The sequence below is a fragment of the Heloderma suspectum genome, chromosome 2 (assembly GCF_057233095.1).
Source record: "Heloderma suspectum isolate Gila_16-S chromosome 2, 16-S_ref, whole genome shotgun sequence".
Lineage (NCBI taxonomy): Eukaryota > Metazoa > Chordata > Lepidosauria > Squamata > Helodermatidae > Heloderma > Heloderma suspectum.
Genome location: NC_139459.1, coordinates 327,916,524 through 327,942,394, shown reverse-complemented (window position 1 = coordinate 327,942,394; position 25,871 = coordinate 327,916,524). Strand labels below are relative to the sequence as shown.

The 25,871-nt window shown below is 44.5% G+C and overlaps 1 protein-coding gene across 2 annotated transcripts in view; it reads right to left on the bottom strand.

Moving 5' to 3' along the window:
* Nucleotides 1–25,871, bottom strand: part of LRIG1 (leucine rich repeats and immunoglobulin like domains 1) — a 179,586-nt gene that overhangs the window by 85,330 nt on the left and 68,385 nt on the right. For both annotated transcript variants that reach the window (XM_084840452.1, XM_084840453.1), the window contains exon 3: nt 22,300–22,374. In XM_084840452.1, the coding sequence (XP_084696578.1) occupies nt 22,300–22,374 (75 nt within the window). The remainder of the gene's footprint in view (nt 1–22,299; nt 22,375–25,871) is intronic.

Sequence of the window (25,871 nt, the reverse complement as noted above, 5' to 3'; positions counted from 1 at the left end):
AGCACCTCCTGAAGACATTGTTATTTCGAGAGGCCTTCCTTGAGTGACCAGCCGTGGTTTACTGAGTTCAGAATGTTTCATTTAAAATGTTTTAATTGTTCTAATATGGTGTTTTATTCTTTTATCTTGTTGTTAACCGCTCTGAAATCTTTGATGTGGAGCGGTATATAAATATTGTAATAAATAAATTAACTTTTGCATTGTTGCTCAGCTCTGTTTATATGTGACTTTATATTTATACTGGTGTTTCATAATGGTTATTGAGCTTTGATGAAGGATGGTCTAAAAGTCTTTTAAATAAATATACAGGTGGATTGCTGAGGAAAGCACAAAATCATTTTGGGTGGTTTCCGTCAAAGAGGAAAGCCTCCTTCTCCTGGAGATTTACCAAAGCTTCAGTCAGATTTGGAAGAATTACGAATCTTGGCATATCACTGATGGGTTTATCTGTTCAGTGATTTTAATTCACTATTTTATTATTTAATGTATGGTATAATAGATTGCCTTGCCCAAAGCTGTTGGAATCAGACAGGCTTACTGCCTTAATAAATACAGTCTTGCCAACATATCACTGGTTGGTGAGTGATGATTCTTTGTGATGTCACTGTTGACATAGAAACAATGTGCCCATACAAGTGAAAATGCTATTGAGCCAGTATTAACAGCATGGACATCTGAGACAGCAGGCAACATCAAGTCCAGCAGGGTCATCAAAGCTGTTCAACTGAAAGAGGAACTCTGTACAGCTCTGAGTAACGTTGTTGTGAAGCTGCTCCCAATATGCCTCACAGCTCCAAAGATACAACCTTCACTCCTGCTCCTGAGGGCTCGTCCCAGACTGATACAGCCGTATCAGAACAGACCAAAAGTGTTACAGCTGCATGTGGCAATATAAACCAGCCAGAAAACCAACTAATAGATCAATTATCAGTCTCAGTAACAAAGTTGTCCTTATGCACAGCTAAAGACAACAGCTCCAATACAGCAACTGACGACTTAACAGACAAACAAAATGGTTCTGGTGACTCCTTTTCAGAAGGGCAAACATCAGCTTCGCCGGATAACGGTGAACAATTAACTGACTCTGAAGTAATAGTGGGCAACCAGAATGCCGATGACAGCCAAGTGAATAAAGAGCTCCAGGCTATTCTCCAGTGGATGGTTGCTTCTCATCTCAATGTCCCCAACTTGACATTCATAAATGAGAATGACAATGAACTGTCTAAGCTTCCATTATTGGCTGAGAAAGCAGGCAAGAAGGCGTACACAGTGGGAGACATTCTTCAGGAGGTAAAAAGGTACTTTGTACAACAACAAACAGGCACAGCTGTGGGAAATGCACCCTCATGTGGACTTCTGGACTGGCTGCTTGCTAACCTGTGAGGACCGAGCCTTCCTTCTCCCTTCATGTTGTCTCAACCAAGCTCAGGTGTCCAAACCATGCTTTTACAGGAGCAGCAATTACCATTGTCACAGCACCACTGAAAGCTGCAATGCACTGAACTCAACTTGTCACTACAATGGTAGCCTGGCAAGATCATCAATAAAAAAAGAAATTAAAAAGCGAGATGGGAGCAAGGCTATTTTCTTAAAACTTTCTAACACCACCTGGTACATAACAGGCTACATTGCCAAACACTGCAAAGGAGAGGAACTGATTCATTTGATGGTAGAGCTACTATACTGATTTGATGGGTGAGCTCTCTCAGCTCACCTCAAAAACTATAATTTTTCAAGTATTCTTGGAAAATGCTTCCCAAAAAATCCTCAAGATTGTTCAAGGTTTTCCAAGAAAGCTAAAACAAACCCCACAAATGGGTGAAGCATCCCCCCACTCTCTTTTCAAGCCAAAAAAAAAAGTCATTTACCTTTGAGAAGGGGGGAAACCAGTGACCAGGAGGTCTTACTAGGGACAGGAGAGGTCTTAGCTTCTTCTTAGTATGAAATGATGCTCCTGACCATGCTTAGAACCTTCATTTCCTGCCAGGAAGCATGGGATTTGTAGTTTTCTCTGCATCGCAGATTGAATCAAGAGAGAAAGCTACAAAATCCATGCTCCCCAACCATCATTCCTTGTAATTTATCAATAGTGTTTTATGTGATGAAAACAGCAATGTCATGCAATTTATTGCATTTATCTTATTACTACAGGTTGTGAAATTCTGTTTTGGAGAAAGGTCGGTTTTTGTTAGGACCAGAAAGAGGTGGAAGAAGGAGGGCTTCAACACAGGAGCTGCTGAGGAAGGCTAGGGGCATGTGGAGGGGAGAAGGGGTTGGGGATATGGAGTTGGAGGGGGAAGCCCATTTTCACTCAAAAGTCTTATCAAACACCCACCTGGTTTCACAAACTTTGAAGTCCCTGCCTCTACATGACTTCACCACAACCATGAGGTCTATATGAAAATAAGAAAAGCCATACTAGATCAGACCAAAGACCTATCTTGTCCCGCATTCTGTTCACACAGTGGGCAACTAGTTGCCCATGGGAAACCCACAAATAGGATACAAGCGCAACAACACCCTCCTGGTTGTGTTCCCCAACAACTGCTGAACCTAGGCATACTGCCTCCAATACTGGAAGTAGCATACAGCCATCAGGACTAGTAGCCATTGACAGCCTTATCCTCCATTAATTTGTCTAATCTGCCTTTAAAGCCATCCAAGTTGGTGGCCATCACTATATCTTGTGGTAGCAATTCCAAAATTTAACTATGTGCTGTGTAAAGAAGTACTTCCTTTTATCTGTCCTGAATCTCCCACCATTCAGCTTCATTGGATGCCCTGGGATTCTGGTATTCTGAGAGGAGAACAATGTCTCTATCTACTTTATCCACACCATGCATAATTTTGTACACTTCTATCATGTCTCCCCTCATTCAGCATTTTTCTAAGCTAAACAGACATTGTAGCCTTTCCTCATAGGGAAGCTGCTCCAGCCCCTTGATCATTTTGGTTGCCCTTTTCTGCACCTTTGCCAAATCTATAATATCCTCTCTTCTTTATGTGTAATGACCAGAACTCTATGCAGTATTCCAAGTGTGGTCACACTATAGATTTGTGTAAGGGCAGCATGATATTGGCAATTTTATTTTCAGTTCCTTTTCTGATTATGCCCAACATAGGATCTGTCTTTTGAACGTGAATGAATATACAACCTCCTCAATTAAAAAGCAGAAAGATTCAGAAAAAAAGACACCGGATTCTGCATTAGTACACTCAGTACCACACTGGGTCATTTCACACAAGCATCTCTTGATTACTCAGCATAACCTGTATCTGTGATGGTTCAGTTTACAAATGCATGTCACCACTTGATTCTGCCACGATCAAGTGGGGTGGTTCACACACACGTTCATTATTTGAGCCTTTTTCAGACTTTCATAATCACATAAACATGAAACGGGTGAGCGGGATCGTGTGCCCACTGATCCCACCCCACAGACATAGAGCAGAAGTTCTGAAAGGGGCCACCATGCACAAAGAGCTGCACGAGTGTAGGGTTGCCCACATGATCAACACCCTGGCTTGATCAGGGTTTCCAACTGTGTAGAAGACCTCATATGCATACAGATGTACATGAACAGAAGCCCTTTCCAGAATATCCGCTGAACAGGTGGCAGTCGGGAGCAGCCAGGAGGCACAATCCTGCTTCCCCAAGCGTGCTCGGTATACACGATTCTGAAGATCTGAAAAGGGCTTCAGCGACTGGCCTGTGTTTACCAGCCATTTTTAATCATCATCCCCCCCCCCATTTTATCCTCACAACAACTCTGTGAGGGAAGTTAGGTTTGAAAGCGCATGACTTGCTCAAGAGAGAATGACTGGCCCATAGCTGAGTGGGGATTTGAACTTGGGTCCCCCCAGTCCTTGTATAGCGCTAGCCTTCTACACATTTAGGCATACGTAACAAGTAGTTAGGTGCACAGAACTGGTGACAGATCTTCTATAGGACCAAATAATGGTTTAAATAATGTTATATGCTTTTGGAGTTACACAGAACCCTTCACCAGGCGAAATTTGCATCCACAGCACACATAAAAATGTTAAAAGACCCTCACATAACTATTTCAAGTTTGGGGCTAGGTTGTTTCTACAGAAGACAATGGCTGGTATGGTTGCAAATCAGATTTTCTCTTGGCCAGAGTTGGATGGTTCTTGCTGGTTCTCAGATTACAGGACTGGCAGTGTCCAAGTAAAACAGTGGAATGTATATATATATTCCTGAAAAGCTGTCTATCTTTTAGGGCAACATTCCAACTTTGAAAAGGTATGAGATGGTGAACAGAAATGGCAAAATAACATTGCTTAGGCTTAGAGCCATCCTCCCCCCACCACCCCACCACCCACTTCAGCCACAGTATGTCTAGTTGAAGGTCTTGGTGTCGATCCCTTAAATTAACTTCACCTCTCTTGTGTTTCTTTTGAGAATCAAAGGGACAGACTGTTTTCCTGCTACTTCTGAATATACAATTCTTATTTGGACAACCAGAGTATATCACATAATAACATAACAGATTCCAAATGTCACTTTGCCCTGTCGTATCAACTATGTGGTCTGTTTTTTCACAATGGTACTTTATACATCTTTTTATTCCCACTGAAAGAAATTAATAGCAGTATCACTGTGATGTGCCACCGTAAGATACCCATGAACAAATTACCAGAGAATACTTCAGAATGCATTGAATATCCTGTGGCACCAAATAGCTAGCAAAAATAGCTACTAATTTCAGCATGTCTACCTACCTTCCATGGTCATTTGGAAGAGGGAGAAAACAAACCAGAAAGTATATATTCCAACATGAAGTTGGTAACAGAATGGTACTAACAATGCATGGTTGTTCTATGAAGCAGATGTGGTACTTGAAAACATGAGTGTTGTAAGGCAGGGGTGGGCAGACACAGATCTCCAGATGTTTCAGACTTGGACTCCCAGCATTCCTGATGATTGGCCATGCTTGCAGGAGCGTTCTGGGAGGTACAGTCCAAAACATCTGGAGATCTACCTTCTTCCCACCTTTGTTTGTAAGGGATGGTTTACACCATGATAATTTAAAGAAATATGCAAAGTCAAAACCAGATTTGTCAATGTGTGTACATTAAAGATGGAACTGCAGCTAGTTACAGCTTCCCAATGAGTCTACCTATTTCATAAGATTTATTTGTAAATATGTTGGTCACATCCACACTTTTAGGGGTACACTTAGAATACCTTAGTGGAACACCTGAAACTATATGGCACAAACCATAGTTAAGGATATTTTTTTCAATCCCACTGATGTTAAAATGAGGGAGTTAAACACACATTAAAAATCTCCAATCGAACAAAATGGGACAAATCTAATGAATTTTGGCTGCATCACGCCCATTATGAAATGAAACTTTCAGAGTCAGTTTACACTAGGTTAGCTCTAACCAGGTTTGCCCCTGGTGCTTCATTTACTTAACTGGACAAAAGTCTATTTTTAAAGCAATATAGTTAACGTAAGCATACATGTTACACATGAAACCTTAAATCTGGACCATTAAGACTGCAATGTAAAATCACTCATACACTCCCTCTTTTCTTCTGCCCAAATCCTTCTCAATAAAAGGTGATGGTTGGCAACTAATCTCCTTTTTCTCTAGGCTAAACACACTGGATTCCTTTTCCTAAGATTTGTCTTCTATTGACTGTATCCAATGGTACCTGCCCACCAGCAAACAGACACTACTGGCAAAACAGACCTCCCCCCAGTTACCCAAATCAGCTTCTAAAGGTGGAGGGGCCCCTCTGGAGCAGGTCTGGAGGTTGCGGAGTTGCAGGGGTAAGAGGAGGAAGGGGAAGTCTCATTATCAGAGCACAAATCCATTTGCATGATGTTGGATGGAGCCCAAACACCTTTACAGCTCTTTCCCACATCACCTTGTATCTTCTCCTACACTACGGATACTCCTGTAGAGAGCCCCAAAGTTCTATTTAAAACACCTCGGTATACAAGAAAATTCCACGTGTGTGTATTTTGAAAGACCAATGATAGAACAAATAATTTAAAGTTTGCCTTCCCATTAGATTTCTCTGTTTAATTACTATTTAATGTAAATTCATCTGTACATTAGTAAGTCCGCAAAAATGACCAATGTTTTACAAAAAAGACTTGTGCACTGTTTGGCAGCTGAGTAATCCTACTAATCTCACTCTGGCACTAAATACACTGCAGAGCAATGCTATGTCCTTTATGAATTACCTAATCCTATTTCTTAGTCTTTTGGTAAAAAAATCCCGAACACCCTTAATTCTACTTCTGATTTCCCCATCCTCAGTGCTTATTCTTACCAGGATCATAAGGCTAAAATGCTTCAAGAATATAGATTTCAACCAGTAAGTAGCTGGGTGTTCTGGATCACAAATGCATTTGACGATTGCAGTAAAAAATAACAGTGCCAGCAGTTATTGCTTCGAGTTCATTTCTTCATTCTAACCCCATTACAAAAGCAAGTGAGACCCAATGCCGAGTTAACAGTGGTCATCAAAAAACACAGGTAAATGTGAAAGTGAGATGTGGATGAGTGCCAAGAAGTCACATTTGGCCAAGGCTCTCCAATATGTGATGCCCAGATGCCACAAAACAGATTATCTGCTTCACAGTGTTTACAACTGCAAGCACATATACACACAGCAAATGTACCAGTGCCACACAATGCATCAATTAGCTCAAGGAATATAAGAAGTGATACAAATTAATTAGGCAAAGGGAATAAGAAAATCTGTTACATAATTCCTGTAAACTTCCAAAATATGAAAACTAACAGTGATTCAATAAACATAGCAAGCCCTCATCTCCATTTTCCTCCCAAAAGGGAAAAATGTCCAAGCAGTGACGTGTAGCAAAATCCTGAAATTAAATTTTTCCTCTGAAAACTACGCCTAACCAAGAAATCCTGAAGTGTGAAAATTTCCAACATTTTAAAATAAATTAGCTGATCTAACAGATCACATGATTTCCCCAAATAACGTCATGGAACAAATGCAACTGATATTCTGATTTAAGAGTAAATAAAGCAACAACAACACAGCAAAAAAATGCAATGAAGTTGACTAAAAAAGGGACAGATGAACCTCCTCAACAGCTTGCATATCTCCTAGGTTGTTGCTGAAACTGGAAATTTCTTCTTAGCACCATTATAATCCATAACACAAAAGCTACATGATAATCCAATAAAGGCAGCCACTGGTTGTGATCACATCACTCCAGTGCTGAAGGAGTTGCACTGGCTACCAGTTGTTTTCCAGACCAGATTCAAGGTGTTGGTTTTGACCTTTAAAACCCTATATGGTTCCGGCCCAGCCTATCTTAAGGAGCGCCTCCAGCAACACCAGACAGGCCGCTCAACAAGATCAGCCTCGGATGGCTTTCTCTCTGTCCCATCAGCTAGGCTGGTGAGGACAAGGGAGAGGGCCTCCTCTGTGGTGGCCCCCACTCTGTGGAACTTCCTCCCTAGGGAACTCTGCCATGCCCTCTCTTTAATGAGCTTCCGCCATGCATTGAAAACGTAATTATTCAGGCGGCATTTGGGGTGGCTTAGGGTATTTTTAGAAATACGATGTTTTAATGTGTAATTTTACTGTTTTAAACTGTTTGTACTGTTGTACATCGCCCAGAGTGGCTGGGTGACCGGCCAGATAGGCGATTAAGAAATTGAAATTGAAATAAATAAATAAAGACAGACAGACAGACAGACAGACAGACAGACAGACGAAATATGGAGGGACTTTGAATGCAGACTACAGCATCTTTCCACTCCTTGAACTACACCTCTGTTCTATCTTGGGACCAACCTACTGGATTTTATTGCTTGACATGAGCAGCATGCACTCCTATTTTTAATTGGGAAGGATCAATTCGCCTTTTAGCAGCCACTCCGATTCCTTTGCTTGTGCTGCAAAGAACTGTCAGTAAAGTATTCTTTGGATGGATTTGTCATCATAGCAAATGGTTCTAACAGTCCTGGAAGGACTCAAAAATGGCGTTTGCGGGTGGGAGGCAACAGATAAACCACTGTGCACCATCATTATACAGGTTAGCCATATAAGAGGCTGACAACGCTCAGCCCATTGGCTTCTTTTGGGCCACTCCTCATTTTGCAAGTCTCTAGGCCTTCTTTTTCCCCTTCATGGATCACTGCCTTGTTGTGGCGAAGGGGCTTGCGTAACTCAGTGAAGCCATAAGCTATGCCGTGCGGGGCCACCCAAGACGGACAGGTCATGGCAGAGAGTTCTGACAAAATGTGGTCCACTGGAGAAGGAAATGGCAACCCACTCCAGTATTCTTGCCAAGAAAACCCCATGGAACGTATCACAAGGCTAAAAGAGATGACGCCGGAAGATGAGCCCCTCAGGTCGGAAGGTGTCCAATACGCTACTGGGGAAGAGCAGAGGGTATTTCCAAGTAGCGCCAGAAAGAGTGAAGCGGCTGGGCCAAAGCCGAAAGGACACTCAGCTGTGGATGTGTCTGGTGGTGGAAAGAAAATCCAATGCTGTAAAGAACAATATTGTTTAGGAACCTGGAATGTCAGATTAATGAATCAAGGTAAGCTGGAGGTGGTCAAACATGAGATGGCAAGATTGAACATCGACATCTTGGGAATCAGCGAACTAAAATGGACAGGCATGGGCGAATTTAATTCAGGTGACCATAATATTTACTATTGTGGGCAAGAATCCCTTAGAAGAAATATAGTAGCACTCATAGTCAACAAAAGGGTGGGAAAAGCAGTACTGGGGTACAATCTTAAAAATGATAGAATGATCTCAGTACGAATCCAAGGCAAACCATTCAACATCACAGTAATTCAAGTCTATGCCCCAACCACTGAGGCCGAAGAAGCTGAGGTTGATGGGTTCTATGAAGACCTACAACACCTTCTAGAACTAACACCAAAAAAAGATGTCCTCTTCATCATAGGGGATTGGAATGCTAAAGTAGGAAGTCAAGAAATCACCGGGATAACAGGCAGGCATGGCCTTGATGTACAAAATGAAGCAGGACAAAAGCTAATAGAGTTTTGCCAAGAGAACACGCTGATCACAGCAAACACTCTTTTCCAACAGCACAAGAGGCGACTCTACACATGGACATCACCAGATGGTCAATATCGAAATCAGATTGATTATGTCCTTTGCAGCCAAAGATGGAGAAGCTCCATACAGTCAGTAAAAACAAGACCTGGAGCTGACTGTGGCTCAGATCATGAGCTGCTTCTTGCAAAATTTCGGCTTAAATTGAAGAACGTCGGGAAAACCACTAAACCATTCAGGTATGACCTCAATCATATTCCTGATGAATATACAGTGGAGGTGAGGAATAGATTTCAGGGATTAGACCTGATAGACAGAGTGCCTGAGGAACTATGGACGGAGGTCCGTAACATTGTTCAGGAGGCAGCAACGAAATCCATCCCAAAGAAAAAGAAATGCAAGAAAGCAAAGTGGCTGTCTGATGAGGCTTTACAAGTAGCTCACGAAAGAAAGGAAGCGAAAAGCAAGGGAGAAAGGGGAAGATATACCCAACTGAATGCAGAGTTCCAGAGAATAGCAAGGAGAGACAAGAAGGCCTTCTTAAATGAACAATGCAAAGAAATAGAGGAAAACAACAGAATGGGAAAGACGAGAGATCTCTTCAAGAAAATTGGAGATCTCAAGGGAACGTTTTGTGCAAAGATGGGCATGATAAAGGACAAAGAAGGCAGGGACCTAACAGAAGCAGATGAGATTAAGAAGAGGTGGCAAGAATACACAGAAGAACTATACAGGAAAGATCTGAATGTCCCTGATAGCCATGATAGTGCGGTCACTGAACTTGAGCCGGACATCCTCGAGAGTGAAGTCAAGTGGGCCTTAGGAAGCATTAGTAACAACAAAGCTAGCGGAGATGACAGTATTCCAGCCGAGTTATTTAAAATCCTAAAAGATGATGCTGTTAAAGTGCTGCATTCAATATGCCAACAAATCTGGAACACTCAACAGTGGCCACAAGACTGGAAAAGGTCAGTTTACATTCCAATTCCAAAGAAGGGCAACGCCAAAGAGTGTTCAAACTACCGCACCATTGCGCTCATTTCACATGCCAGCAAGGTGATGCTCAAAATCCTACAAGCTAGGCTTCAGCAGTATGAGAACCGAGAACTACCGGAAGTACAAGCTGGGTTTCGAAGAGGCAGAGGAACTAGAGATCAAATCGCCAACATTCGCTGCATCATGGAGAAAGCAAGAGAATTCCAGAAAAACGTCTATTTCTGCTTCATTGACTACGCTAAAGCCTTTGATTGTGTGGATCACAACAAACTCTGGCAAATTCTTAAAGTGATGGGAGTACCAGACCACCTTACCTGTCTCCTGAGAAACCTGTACGAGGGTCAAGAAGCAACAGTCAGAACCAGACATGGAACAACCGATTGGTTCAAAATTGGGAAAGGAGTACAACAAGGCTGCATATTGTCACCCTGCTTATTTAACTTATATGCAGAGTACATCATGAGAAATGCCGGGTTGGATGAATCAGAGGTCGGAATTAAGATTACTGGGAGAATTATCAACAACCTCCGATATGCAGACGATACCACCCTAATGGCAGAAAGCGAAGAGGATCTAAAGAGCCTCTTGTTGAGGGTGAAAGAGGAGAGTGCAAAAGCTGGTTTGAAACTCAACATTAAAAAAACTAAGATCATGGCATCTGGCCCCATCACTTCCTGGCATATAGAAGGGGAAGAAATGGAAGCAGTGACAGATTTTACTTTCTTGGGCTCCAAGATCACCGCAGACGGTGACTGTAGCCATGAAATTAAAAGACGCTTGCTCCTGGGGAGGAAAGCTATGGCCAACCTAGACAGCATAGTAAGAAGCAGAGACATCACCTTGCTGACAAAGGTCCATCTAATCAAAGCTATGGTTTTCCCAGTAGTAATGTATGGCTGTGAGAGCTGGACTATAAGGAAGGCTGAGCGCCGAAGAATTGATGCTTTCGAACTGTGGTGCTGGAGAAGACTCTTACGAGTCCCCTGGACTGCAAGGAGGTCAAATCAGTCCATCCTAAAGGAAATCAACCCTGAGTGCTCATTGGAAGGACAGATAATGAAGCTGAAGCTCCAATATTTTGGCCACCTAATGCGAAGAGAAAACTCCCTGGAAAAGACCCTGATGCTGGGAAAGACTGAAGGCAAAAGGAGAAGGGGACGGCAGAGGATGAGATGGCTAGATAGCATCACGGATGCAATGAATATGAACTTGAGCACGCTCCGGGAGAGAGCGCAGGACAGGAAGGCCTGGCGTGCTATGGTCCATGGGGTCATGAAGAGTCGGACACGACTGAACGACTGAACAACAACAAGGCCTTCTTTTGGCTTCTGAGGCTGGAAGCTGGATTCTTGTGTTGCATATTCTGCCATGGCTGCCAACAGTGGAAATTTACTCCCCAGTGAATAAGTAAACTGAAATATACTTTAGGCTTCACTTCAATTACCAATCCATTGTGGCACTACTGATTGTTGCATGTCCTGTGTCAGACTGCACCTGCAACACCTGAATTTCAGCAGCAATTTGAAAATAGAAGATTTCATTATAAAAAGTGAGTTGCAAGATCAAAATTGGGGATTCCCCTCCCACCCACCGAAAACAGTATAGACCAACTCATTTATTTGCAGCTTAGTTTTTTTATATTTTATATCCACACCTGGAAAATACCCTAAATATTCATAAATAGCAAGTGAACAAGGATCACAAAGGTTGCTAAAAATTGCTCACTAGCAAGCAGATGCCCCTTACATGGGATTAGTACTAATCGCCCCTAGTGCGCATCTAAACCATAATGTAGAGCCAGTGTGGTGTAGTGGCTACGGTGTTGGACTGGGAGCCGGGAGATCCAGGTTCTAGTCCCCACTCAAGACATGGAAGCTCACTGGGTGACTTTGGGCCAGTCACAGACTCTCAGCCCAACCTACCTCGCAGGGTTGTTGTTGTGAGGATAAAATGGAGAGGAGGAGGATAATGTAAGCCGCCTTGGGTTCCTTGCAAGGGGAAAAAAGGCGGGATATAAATGAAATAAACAAAATAAAATAATAAATAAATAAAATAATGTAGACAGCATTAAGGCGGGGCTGCCAGAGGGTGCTCGGGAAGGAGCCTGGGGAAGGAGGACCAGCCAGCAGCTGCACCAGGTGGATCCTGAGCCTGAGCCTGCTTCTGCCCCCGCCCACAGGTACTTAAGGTGGGGCTGCCAGAGGCTGCTCGGGAAGGAGCCTGGGGAAGGAGGACCAGCCAGCAGCTGCACCAGGTGGATCCTGAGCCTGCTTCTGCCCCCGCCCACAGGTACTTAAGGCGGGGCTGCCAGAGGCTGCGCCTCGGCGTCGCGCCAAGTGCGATGCTAAGTGCGCACTTAGCGTCTCACTTGGAGTCGCGTAGGATCTGAAGACCTACCCACCTGCCTCTCCAGAGAGACCAGCAGCCACAATACCAGCATCAAATAGCAGCAGCAGAGGGCAGCAGCTTTAAAGACAAGGGGAAAGGGGCAAACGTGGACTTTATCTGCTCCTTCTTAGCTGCTGTTCTCTTTATCTCTTTTATCTTTTATATTCTTTTAAACTGTTGTGCATTTTATATCCTAACATTTTAATATGTGCCTGGGAGGACTATTGGGCAACTCAGGGGGTGGAGGAGGTGCCACCATAACTGTGGTCATGGGCAGGGGGAGGTATGGCGTTGGGGGATTAACAGGCCAGCTGAGGAGAAGAGGGGCTAGACACCTTACAGCTGTCCCCTCTTCTGGTTCTTCCCCCAACCTGATGGTTCCTGGAAGCCTTACCAGTCTGCCCTCGGGTCTGGTGGTGGTGCTGCTGAATGCCAGGTCGGCCCAAAATAAAATCTCCCTCATCCATGATTTGATTGTGGATGAGGGGGCTGACCTGGCATGTATTACTGAGACCTGGGTGGGGGAACTGGGAGGGGTCACTCTCTCCCAGCTGTGCCCTCCTGGGTACTCGGTACAGCACCAACACCGACTTGAGGGTCGGGGAGGGGGGGTTGCCGTGGTCTATAGGAATTCAATCTCCCTCTCCAGGCTTCCTGCTCATTCGAGTGCAGATCTTGAGTGTTTGTACCTTGTGTTGGGTACCCGGGACAGATTAGGGATTCTGTTGGTGTACCACCCACCCCGCTGCCCATCAGACTCCCTGCCCGAGCTGACGGAGGTGGTCTCGGACTTGGTGTTGAGGACCCCCAGGATGATGGTCCTGGGGGATCTCAACTTCCATGCCGAGGCCGCTGTATCCGGGGCGGCTCAGGACTTCATGGCTGCCATGACAACCATGGGGCTGTCCCAACATGTCATCGGCCCAACGCATATAAAAGGACACACGCTTGATCTGGTTTTCTCGACTGGGCAGGTGGATGGTGATCTGAAAGTGGAGGAATTAACATCTGTCCCTTTGTCATGGTCAGATCACTTCCTGCTGAGGTTTAGACTCCTGGCGGCCTTTCCCCTCTGCAAGGGTGGGAGACCTATTAAAATGGTCCATCCCCGGAGATTAATGGATTCCGATGGATTCCAGAGGGCTCTGGGGAATTTTCCTGCTGGTATGGCTGGTGTTCCTGTCGAAGCCCAGGTCGCTCTGTGGAATGCAGACATGACTCGGGCAGTTGACACGATCGCGCCCAAGCGCCCTCTCCCTCTGAGCAGAGCCCAGCCAGCTCCTTGGTATACACCTGAGCTGAGGGCAATCAAGCAAGAGGGGAGATGGCTAGAATGCAGGTGGAGGAAAACCCGTGCTGAGTCTGACCGAACACAGGTAAGAGCCCACTATCGAGCCTACTCTGTGGCGGTGAGGGTGGCAAAGAGGCAGTTCTTTTCCACCAGCATTGCATCTTCTCAGTGTCGTCCAGCGGAGCTTTTCCGAGTGGTTCGCGGCCTGTTACATTCTGGGCCAGGGAGAGAGACGGTGGAACCCTCGGTAGCACGCTGTGACAAGTTTGCATGGCACTTTGAGGATAAAGTCGCTCAGATTCGTCATGAATTGGACACCACCATTAATGCAGTTCCATTGGTAGAGGCGTTCAGAGCACCGTCTGGTCCAGTTTTACTGGATGAGTTTCAGTTACTGAGGCCTGAGGATGCGGACAAGGTGCTTGGCCAAGTCCGATCGACCACTTGTGTGCTTGACCCTTGCCCTTCATGGCTTATTAAATCAAACAAGGAGGGGTTGTCCGTCTGGGTCCAGGAGGTTGTAAATTCCTCCTTGAGAGAGGGAGTGGTGCCTGCCACTTTAAAAGAGGCAGTAATTAGACCACTCCTGAAAAAGCCTAACCTGGACCCAGAGGATGTTAACAATTATAGGCCAGTGGCCAACATCCCCTTCCTGGGCAAGGTGCTTGAGCGGGTGGTTGTAGGACAGCTCCAGGCACTCTTGAATGAAACGGATTATCTAGATCCATTTCAATCGGGCTTCAGGCCTGGTTTTGGAACGGAAACTGCCTTGGTCGCCCTGTGGGATGACCTCTGCCGGGAGAGGGACAGGGGGAGTGCGACCCTGTTGCTTCTCCTGGACCTCTCAGCTGCTTTCGATACCATCGACCATGGTATCCTTCTGGATAGGTTTTCTGGGTTAGGAGTTGGAGGCACTGCAATACAGTGGTTCCGCTCCTACTTGGATGGCCGATTCCAGAAGGTGATGCTGAGGGATTATTGCTCTGTGCCATGGCAATTGTGCCATGGGGTTCCACAGGGCTCTATTTTATCCCCCATGCTGTTTAACATCTACATGAAACCGCTGGGGGAGGTTATCCGGAGGTGTGGGCTGAGGTGCCATCAATATGCAGATGACACCCAGCTCTACCTCTCTTTCTCATCAAAACCAGGTGAGGCAGTGGCTGTTCTGAATCAGTGCCTGGGCACGGTAATGGACTGGATGAGGGCTAATAAACTGCAACTCAATCCAGACAAGACGGAGGTACTGTTAGTGGGTGGTTCGTCTGCCCGGCTAGGTGATAGTCAACCTGTTCTGGAGGGGGTTGCACTCCCCCTAAAGGATCAGGTTCGTAGTTTGGGGGTGCTCTTGGATCCAGAACTGTCACTTGAGGCACAGGTGAACTCAGTGGCACGGAGCACTTTTTATCAGCTTAGGCTGGTATACCAACAACGCCCTTATCTGGACAGAGATAGCCTAGCTACAGTGATCCATGCTCTGATAACTTCTCGTCTGGATTACTGCAATGCGTTATACGTGGGGCTGCCTTTGAAAACGGTCCAGAAACTTCAGCTGGTCCAAAATAGGGCAGCAAGATTGTTAACAGGGACTGGCCTGCGAGCACATATTATGCCAGTACTTTTCCAGCTGCACTGGCTGCCAGTCCATTTCCGGGCCCGATTCAAAGTGCTGGTGTTAACATTCAAAGCCCTTAACGGCTTGGGGCCAGGTTACCTGAAGGATCGCCTCCTCCCATATGTGCCTGCCCGGACCTTAAGATCATCATCAGCGGCCCTTCTCCGTGAGCCCCTGCCAAAGGAAGTGAGGCGGGTGGCTACTAGGAGGAGGGCTTTTTCTGTTGTGGCACCCCGGCTCTGGAATGAGCTCCCTAGTGAGGTTCGCCTGGCGCCTACATTGTACTCCTTTCGGCGCCAGGTGAAGACCTTTTTGTTTTCCCAGGCATTTTAGCATTCTAAATTTTTATCTTTGCCGTTTTAAATCTGTATTTTAAACTCCTGTACTGCTGCTAGGTTTTATTGTGGTTGTATTGTTATATTGTGGTTTTAATGTTCTATATATTTTAAATTGTTTTATTGTGTGTTGTTTGGTTTTAATTTTTGTGAACCGCCCAGAGAGCTTCGGCTATTGGGCAGTATAGAAATGAAATAAATAAATAAATAATAAGTCATTGCAACTGTAGAGCAAAAGTGGTTTCATGATCCACTTTGGTGACACCAAAGCTTTAAATCCACAAAAACTGGGGATATAAAGCAGGATGTAACTGAGCCTTTCTCTAGTTCTCCAGGGTGGCAAGCATGCGCAAACCCAGAATTCATTTCCATGCCATGCTGGGTATACAGTCTACATATCAACCTAATCCATGAACCAACCCTGGGATTCTGTGGACATACAGGAAGTGTAGTGCAGGTTCAGTTCCAATATTATTCTCTCTTGTGTTCAGGATAACCCCAAGATCTTGTACGATTCTTCTAAGGGACTGAACAACAGTCAGTCAATCCAGTATGACAGTAACTGGATCTTCTAGTATGCTCATGTACTTGATGAATACATAATGTCCCACTGACAGTCCAAATGGAAGCACCTTAATCAGGAAGAACTGGGAGATCACAACAAAGGGCAGGAACATGAAAAAAGTGGTGGTAGCAATGAATCTATAGAAATATGCATTGTTGAGGTCCAAGCCTGATACCTGTGATCTTTCTTCAGCAAAGAGAAATTGTTTCCCACAGAGACCACTCAACCTGCTCTGCTTGATAAATTTATTAAGCATTTTCAGTTCCACAAGTGTCACTAGTCTATGCTTCTGTAAGCAGATTAAATAAAAGCCATTGGTGGTACTTCTTCCATAGCTCCTTTGCTATAAACATATTCCCAATTTCTTGCACCAATATGTCGGGCACTATGCCACTAGCCCCAGTGCCACTGTGGGCCCTATGGTTTCAGAGCCAGACTCTGACTCAGACAGAGAACGTAATAATTTGGAACCCAGTCTAATCATGAGACACTCGGGACCTGAGAGCCCTGGCTCGTCCTGGCTTCCCATCTGATTGCAGACCGAGGGAGGATGAGACTCCTTTTCAGCTGCAGCTGCAACATAAGGTTTTGAGTGAGTCCACTGATTTACAGCCTGAGAATGTGGGAATTGGGCAGGAGGAAGACTCCACAGGAGAGGGGGTTTCAGGGGTGTCACCCAGGGTGAGATATCAACTCAAGAGGGCAGAACAGAGATGCCCTGTCCAGCATAGAGCTTGTCTACTGGCTAGATTCCCCTGTCAGGACAGGACATCAGATGATGGGGTCTAGCAGCCCCTCCCCTGTATTTTAGCTGGTGCATAGGTTGGAAGCCTTCACTAGAAACATCGTTTATTTGCCTGAAATGTTTTCTTGCTTGGACTGTTTGTGAACTCTTGTCTGCCTTGAACTGCCTGGACTTATCATGAACTTTGGACTCTTGTCTGCCTTGCATCCAGAACCATGAATTCCATGATGGACTTTAACTTTGATACTGCATGAAATTTAGCCTTGGGACTGTTTCTTGAACTAAGCAATGCGCCGATACTACAAGCCTTCGCTATCTGATTTATGAATGTTGTAATCATTAAGCTTTTGCCATGAAGTGCAAGAAGCTGACCTGATAGACTGAAATACAAGACTTTGCTGTTATTTGTGTTTCTGTGTCAGTTTGCCAGGGTGTGACAGAAAGTCACACTTCGTTTCGACAGAATAAGTTGGTTTCTCTCAAATCGACAGAATAAGTTGGTTTCTCTCAAGTCATGACATGTGGGGAGGGGAGGGGAGGAGAGGGGATGTCAAGAACATGGCATCTATTACATACTCTTCAAGAATGATTTTCAGTACTCAATTGTCTAATGTAATAAATGTCCAAGCTGGGGGCGGGGCATGCCCAAAGTTGGAAGAAGAGGCTGGGTGAGCTCCCAACTTCTATGCAAAAACACATCTCAATAGTGCACCTCAAAGAGAAAACTCTTAACTGAAGAGTCTGCCTTTCTCTTAAATTCGTGGAAGTTCATGTTGCCCTGGAAGGACTGGTTCCATCTGGCTCTATTGTCAATTGGGCCAAAGTCCGTCTGCCTGTAAGAGGAGTAGAAATTCATTCCAAAATCTCATGTTGGCTTCAAGTAATCACTGCACTGTTTTCAAGGTGCTTACAGCCTGATTGCTTTATCATCTGCTCCAGAATTTTCCCAGGGATTGATGTCAGACTGACTGGTCCGTAGTTCCCAGGTTCCTCCTTTTTACCCTTTTTGAAGATAGGGTATTAGCCCTCCTCCAGTCATCTGGCACTTCACCCGTCCTCCATGATTGCTCAAAGAGAATAGACAGTGGTTCTGAGAGTTCTGCTGCCAGTTCCTTTATTACTCTAGGATGCAGTTCATCTGGCCCTGGAGATTTGAACTCATTCAAAGTAATTAGATGTTCCTCGACCATATGCCTATCGATCTCAAGCTGCAATCCTGCCCCTTCAGCCTGGACTTCGTCTTTGCCAGGGGGGTCATAGACCCTCTTTTGGGAGAAGACTGAGCCGAAGTAGGAATTGTGCACTTCTGCCTTTTCTTTGTCATCTGTTATCATTTTGCCATCCTTATTTAATAGCTGAACCACCATTTCTTTCCTCTGTCTTTTGCTATGCAAGTACCTGAAGAAAGCCTTTTTGTTGCTTTTAGCATCCCTTGCTAACCTCAGCTCGTTCTCAGCTTTAGCCTTCCTGATGCCATCCCTGCAATTCTGTGCTACCTGCCTGTACTCTTCCTTTGTTGCTTGGCCTTCCTTCCACTTCCTATATGTGTCCTTTTTTGTTTTCAGGTCATCACTAAGCTTTTTGTGAAGCCACATTGGCTTCTTCTGTTGTCTTCCACCTTTTCTTCTTGTTGGAATTGTTTGTAATTGTGCCTTGAGAATTTCTTTTTTTAAAAACTCCCAACCATCTTGGACTCCTTTTCTCATTAGAGTCGCTTGCCATGGGACCTTACTTATCATTGTTCCGAGTTTATTAAAATCGGCTTTCCTAAAATCCAGGGTACGCATTTGGCTACACTCCGCTTTTGCTTCCTTTAGAACCAAGAACTCAAGTACAACATAGTTGCTTTCCCCCAGAGTTCCTGTAACTGCTACTTTAACCACTAAGTCATCTCTGTTGGTTAGGATCAGGTCAAGGATAGCCGATCCTCTAGTTCCTTCCTCTACTTTCTGTAGGAGGAAGTTATCAGCAACACAAGTCAGGAATTTCCTGGAGGGGCCATGTTTTGCAGAATTTGTCTCCCAACAAATATCGGGGAAATTGAAGTCCCCCATTACTACTACATCATGCTTCCTTGAAACACTGGCTATTTGCTTTTCAAAAGTTTCATCCTCGTCTTCTCCTTGATGGGGTGGCCAGTAGTAGACTCCAACCACCAGGTTCCTTTTATTCTTTGCTCCATTTATTTTAACCCAGATGCTCTCGATGGGGCTACCAAGCTCATTCGCCTGTATTTGTGCAGAAATATGTATTTTTAACATATAGTGCAACTCCACCTCCCTTTCTGTTCCTTTTGAACACGTTATATCCTTGTATTCCACTCATGGGAGTCATCCCACCAAGTCTCAGCACACCTATCAAGTCATAATTTCCCTCCTGTATTAAGAGTTCCAGTTCGTTCTGTTTGTTTCCCATACTCTGGGCATTAGTATATGGACATCGAAGACCATGTGCTTCATGGTCTGGCTTTCTTCCTGCATGTTTATGAAGACTATTATTGGGTGCTATTAGAGCTGTTCTCTCCATTGTGGTGCATGAGCCTTCATCCACTGTTACCCTGAACTTTACGTCTCCCTTTCCCGTAGCATTCAGTTTAAAGCTGTCCTGATGAAGTTCTTCATGCTGTGGCCAAACACATTCTCCCCAGCCTTTGTGAGGTGCAACCCGTCCCTTGCCAACAGCCCATCTTCCAGGAAGTATAGCCCGTGGTCCCAGAATCCAAATCTCTCTCATTGGCACCACCTTCATAGCCAGTCATTCACCCGGAGTATTTTTCTTTCCTTTTCTATCCCTCTTCTAACTACTGGAAGGATGGATGAGAAAACTATCTGGGCCCCAAAGTTCTTGAGTTTCCTTCCCAAAATTTCAAAGTCTGATGTGATTTCTTCATAGCTCCGCTTGGCGATATCATTTGTTCCCACATGGATGAGAAGAAAGGGATACCTGTCAGTGGGCTTTATGAGTGCAGGCAACCCTTCAGTCACATCTCTAATCCGTCCTCCTGGGAGACTGCATACCTGGCGAATCCACAGGTTGTCGCAACATACTTGGGTTTCAATCCCACGCAGCAAGGAGTCTGTCCTCCAGTCTCATCCTCAAGTACCTGAAAACGGTTCCATAGTTCCAATGCTTCCACTGGTGTAGAATGGATTCTAGTTCTTCTGCTCCTGTCACCCTTTTCCAAGGAGTATTCTCTACTGCATTTTTCCTCACCTCTGCATTTCCCTCTTCTGCCTCAGCTTGCTGTTGCTCTTCAAGCTTCTGGTCTTCACTTTGCTCCTGTAGTTCCACCATTCTGTCCAAGAACTGTTTGTGTTCTCTTATTCCCTGGAGGGTCAACAGTCGCCACTCCAGACCTCTTACTTTTTCTTCCAGCAATGTGATCAACTTGCACTTACTGCACGTGTAGGCCATGTTGTTCTCAGGCAAGAAAACAAACATTGCACACACCTTGTTATTATGGTTCTCACAGGAAAAGGTTAATCAAGCGAAGTCAGGCACATATCCTTCGGGCAAACCCATCAGACATGGATCATGCTGCACCGCCCATGACAAATTTTGCTGTGTTCAGTCCTTTGCTTGCTCGAGGACCTCCATCTGAAATACCATAAGCTGCTTTTTCCTCTCTCCAAAGAGGCCCCTTCCAACCCTACTATTCTATGATTCTATGAAAAGACAGCTCTCATTTTCTCCCACAGAAAGGACCAGTATATTGCCCTCATAACATACTGTTTAGCCTTGTTAATTCTTAAGAGCAGACTTTATGCCCAACAATTTCCCAGTTTTCTTCCCCCTCTGTCAACAGATGAATGAAAGGACTGTTTTCCCCTGCCTGCCTCCACTACTGAGGATTTTGACATTGGGTGATTTATCATGAAGGTGGCATATGCCATTCAGATTTCATGAACGTTCATGATCCTTTGCATGGTAGACGGTGATGAGCCTCGTTGTCTCCACATATGCTCTTACTACAATCAACAATATGTAGTATGGGAAATTTGTCCTAGCAAGGTAAGTGAGGAATCTTGAAGAATCTGTCTTCTTTTGACAGTTCTCACATGACTAATGTAATGTCTAATCCAACATGCCTATTATATGTTCTTTATACTCCCCGACCCTTTGATGTGAGACACCATCATGAGGTCTCCTATCATGCAAGCTGACTACAGGTTTGATGTGTTGGTGGCCTTATCGTCATCTGAAGAGTCACTCTCTATTGCTAAGGTTAGTCTGACGGATAGTGTGTGTTGGACTAGAACCAGGGAGACCCAGGCTCAAATCCCCACACATGGAAGGCCCATAGTTCAGGGGTAGAACACATATTTTGCATGCAAAAGATCTCAAGTTCAATCCCTAGCATCTCTAGACTCATGTCTAAAGCCCTAAGGAGCCACTACCAGTCACTGTAGACAATATGGAACGTGCTATGGTCTATACCCATGAAGCTCACTTGGGGCCCTTGGGCCAATCATTCCCTGTCAGCCTATCCTACTCAAAGGGCTGATATGAGATTATAATGCGGGAGAGCCAGGTACATCATGCAGGACTCCTTGGAGAAAGGGCAGGATACAACTGTAATAAATCAGTAACATAAAAAAGGGCAAAAGGCAGCTCACTTCTCATTTAACTTGCATGGAAGTGATCACTCTGACTCAACTCTCAGTCATCAGAGCCAACCCCTTGTCAGAAGTTAAATGCTGGTCTCAGATGTTTGTGCCCCAAACTAGGTTCTGGCGCTTAAAAGGCATATCCTTCATCCTAGAGCCAAAACAGACTTTATAGATGTAGCTAGCAGTTACATCTTCTGTTTTTCATTTTTATTCTGGACTAGGCGCAGGAGCTTGATCCATGTGCTTTATGTATCACTATTTTGCAACAGAAATTCCAGGTGCGGGGGGCCGTAGTGGAGGTGGAGACTGTTAAGCCCTCTCCTGCCCCCCACACAAGGGTCCCAATCTGGATCGGGGCACTGCACCTACTCTAAAGTAAAAATGGGTGGGGAGAGGACGTAACTGCTAGCTACATGTAACGGACATTAAAGTAATGTCTATTATGGCCCCAGTAATAAAAATCGTTGGATTTGCCACTGAGCAGTTGTCCCCAAGTGGAAGGGCTCAGTGCTAGTACCAACACCCAAGGATGATGGAAGGAAGGGTTCCGTGAAGTCACAGGAATTACAATGGGCACATGGTGGCCCCCTGATCCTGTATGTGTTGATGAGCACTGAGGTACATACATATATACTGCAAAGGTTCCTAAAAATAAAAAATATTCATACAGACAGGCATGCTGAAATTGACACTTACAGATACAGGGAGGTTATGTGGGCTGAAGCTGCTCCAAGGGATGGAATAGCTGTCAGTTCGTTGTTATTCAGTCGCCTGGAAGAAACAAAAACCAAGCATTTAAATACAAGCAGCTTTTTAAAAAAGTGCACCAATCTGGCAAGTTTCAAGTCGTTCTTTTGTTGCAAGGATGAAGCTCATTATCGGTCATCGTTAACAACCTGAGTTACCTAGTAGTCTGATTATTTCAAGAAATATATCTGTCCAGTGCTTCCTGTATCTTTGCAACTTTCCAGCCAAGTCTCTGCCAAGAACACTTGTAACAGAAACCCAGCTGCACATTCCATGCCTACTTTAGTTATTGCTAACACATATTTATGGAATAGCAGCATACGCCAGTTCCCTGTCAAGGGTGGCCGAACTACAGATCATGACACATTCAGCTCCCAAGGAGTATAATCTCCAGTTCCCAATCCAGTCTTATGCACAGAACCCCACCCCCACACCGTTGGCATCTCGCTGATATGTTTAAATGTTGGACAGGGTATACAAATGGACAAGAACTGGCATGACCAGTAGTTGCAACCAACAACTTAGTGGCAGCAACAAGTAGTTGCAACCAACAACAAAGTAGTTGCCCAACAAGAGTGTTACACTGTCAGCAGTAAGTGAACAGCACCATAGTCACCAAACTATGTGCACAGCCACCCCTCACATGCGGCAGGCTGAGGCGACCTGCTTCAGGCAGCACCCTGAGGAGGAAGGCAGATGAAAGCAGGAACTGGTATCTCCACTTCAAACAGCAAAAGGTATTGGGCCACCACTGCTATCTAAGAGCACCGTGTAAACGTGCAATTCGATCCTAGGCTCCAACTTCAGCATCCTGAGAGTCTGAGCTTTCATGTTTAAAATGCCTGACTCTGGTTAGATTATCCTCCCCACCCCTTTAAAAGCCCCACTGGCTTCAAACAGAAGAGACTGGAGCAAATGCTTAACCCACCCACTGAAATCAAACAGGTTTTAAACATTGGGCATGAACCAGCCAAAGTGAAGCATTTTGAGAATGCAACCCTAAGCACACATTTTCCCATTGAACATAGAAGGACTTGCTTCTGAGTAAGCACAAACAGGTTTTCTGGTGGTCAAGGATGTAGATGAATACCTCCTTTGCCTGTCCTACAACTCTGAACATATGACATTGCCTTAGACCAACTCAGGCTATTGGTCCATCTAACACAATACTTTCTACTCCTACTGACAGCACCTCTCCAGGGTTCTCAGGCAGAACACGTTATCAGGAATCAAACGTGGGATCTTTTGCGTGCAAAGCACGTGCTTTATCACTGAGGTACAGCCCACATTCAAAGGGGGAGGAGGATAAACATGCAACAGATTGCACTGCATATCCGGTTTATTTCAGGCTCTTCCTACCAAGATGGATGAGTAGTTTTTTAAATGGGTACCAAGCTCTCCAATTCCTGCTCCTAAACCTCCTGCTGATCAGTGAACCAAAATGTCTGAAAGAGCAATTACCTCACCTCACCCACTCTTTTTCTGCCCACGTTTTCCCTCACTTTTTCTGCCCTCTCTGAGTGATAACATTGTGCCTCCTCCATGCCACTCCATTCCCTCCATGGCAGTGATCCGGCTTGTTGCAGCCCTTCCTTTACACTATGAAAAATGGCTGACTGCAGGACGAAGGCAGAGGAAGCAGCACCCAGTTGCCAGCAGAATTCCAGCTGCTGCACCCAGTGAGTAGAGAGCCTTTGTTTTGTGCCTGGGATATGAGTGTGAGAGAGAGAGAGAGAGAGATAGGATAAAATGGCCAGAGCAATCTAGGTCTAGTCAAAAGACAGCCATTTTGTGGTGGCACCCACGACAGATGCAGAAAAATCCAAATGTGCTCACAGCCACCACACACACACACACACACACACCCCGCCAAAAGAGATTGGGAGCCCTGCTGAAATCTCAGAAGCCCAGCAGGGAGAAGGAACCAGACAGGTTTTCTGGTGGTCAAGAACGTAGATATATTATATGCCATATATAAATACATATTCTGATTCTGCATACTATGTACAGTCTGCATACTATGCCCTCTCAAACAGCATTTTTAAAACTTATTATTATTGTGTGCAGAGTATGCATAGTTGTCCACGTACACAACCAAATACTGCTAGAATAGCTTCATCTGTGATAATCACTCAGTGTTTCTAATTAGTGCCTGCCCAGCTCCACACTGCTGTCTTGTTTCAACTCAGGCCATGCTACCAGAATAGCACACAACACTGCGGCAAGGGACTTAACTTCTGCCATTCTTTCTCCTAGCCTGTATGGCAGAAGTAGTCTCTGACCCTCAAGTTTTGGGGCAGGGTGCCACAGCAAAGCTTGAAGCAGCTTGATTTTTCCTGCCCTAGAAAAAGAAACAGAGCCTCTGTTCTAGAAAAAGAAACAGCCTTCAGCAAAGGCTGAAATGGAGCATCAAACATTCACGTCTTTAGCTAAAGGAGGGAAGAAATGATAGATGCTTAATTCCTATTAAGAAAATAAAAGTCTTGCGTTCAAACAAAGCAAAACTATTTTATAAAGAAAATACCCAGCAAACGTGTGTGGACATTTCTATAAGCAAGCCTTTTCTAAGGAAAAACGGAAGGCTGTTATTAAGAGAATGTTATTGCTCTCTATTCCATTGCTATGCTGTGTTATCAGATACAGGAGCACACCCTCTCAGTGGCATAATGTTTGGATTCTGGCACTAAGTGAAAGCTGATCTGGGTCACATAGCATGCTCCCTTCTTGATTTAAAGAGCCCTTGTTTTGTATGTTGAATTAGTCAATTAATTACCATAATAACAGTTGTTTGTCTGGCAGCTTGAAAACTGCCTAATTTCCTGGCCTTCTTGCTGCCTGGCCTTCACCCTCACACTAGCAATTAGAACAAAAATTAAAATAAAATCAGAGCAAAGATGGTTAATTCCTGCATCCAATCATGATAGTGTTTCTAATTCTAACAAGGAAACGTATAATTGGATCTCATTTATTCACCCTTTATGTTTTCAGAACAGCATCATTTAAAAGTTATTTATTTATTTAGATTTATAGTTCATGACATCCATAAAACTCAAGGGACGGGGAAAGAGAAGAGAGAAAACTAAGGAATAATGTAATGAAAACTGAGATCTATTTTTGCCCCAATCTCTTTAAAAGTACAGAAAAACTCTGTATTAACTATTTATGTATTTATTTTTAAAAGGAGACAGACAATATTAAGCAATAGCTTATAATTTATATTTATCTAGTATAATTCATATCTGTGGTAACCAATTACCAGCATCAACCAGAAGTTTCTTGCAAGAAACATATACAAGATTTCTGGTTTCGATAATATTATCCGGAAATGAACATGAGGATTCCTGAAATGTTTCTGATGAAGAGATACAGATGAAACACTGCAGTTATGAAGACACACAACATACGTCTCGGTGATCCCACAGCTCAGTATTCTAAAATTCTGCTTGGAGCTCAAGAGATCAGCACAAACTTGCGTGTATGACTTGTTTGAACAAAATATTCCAGACAAGAGCTACCACATG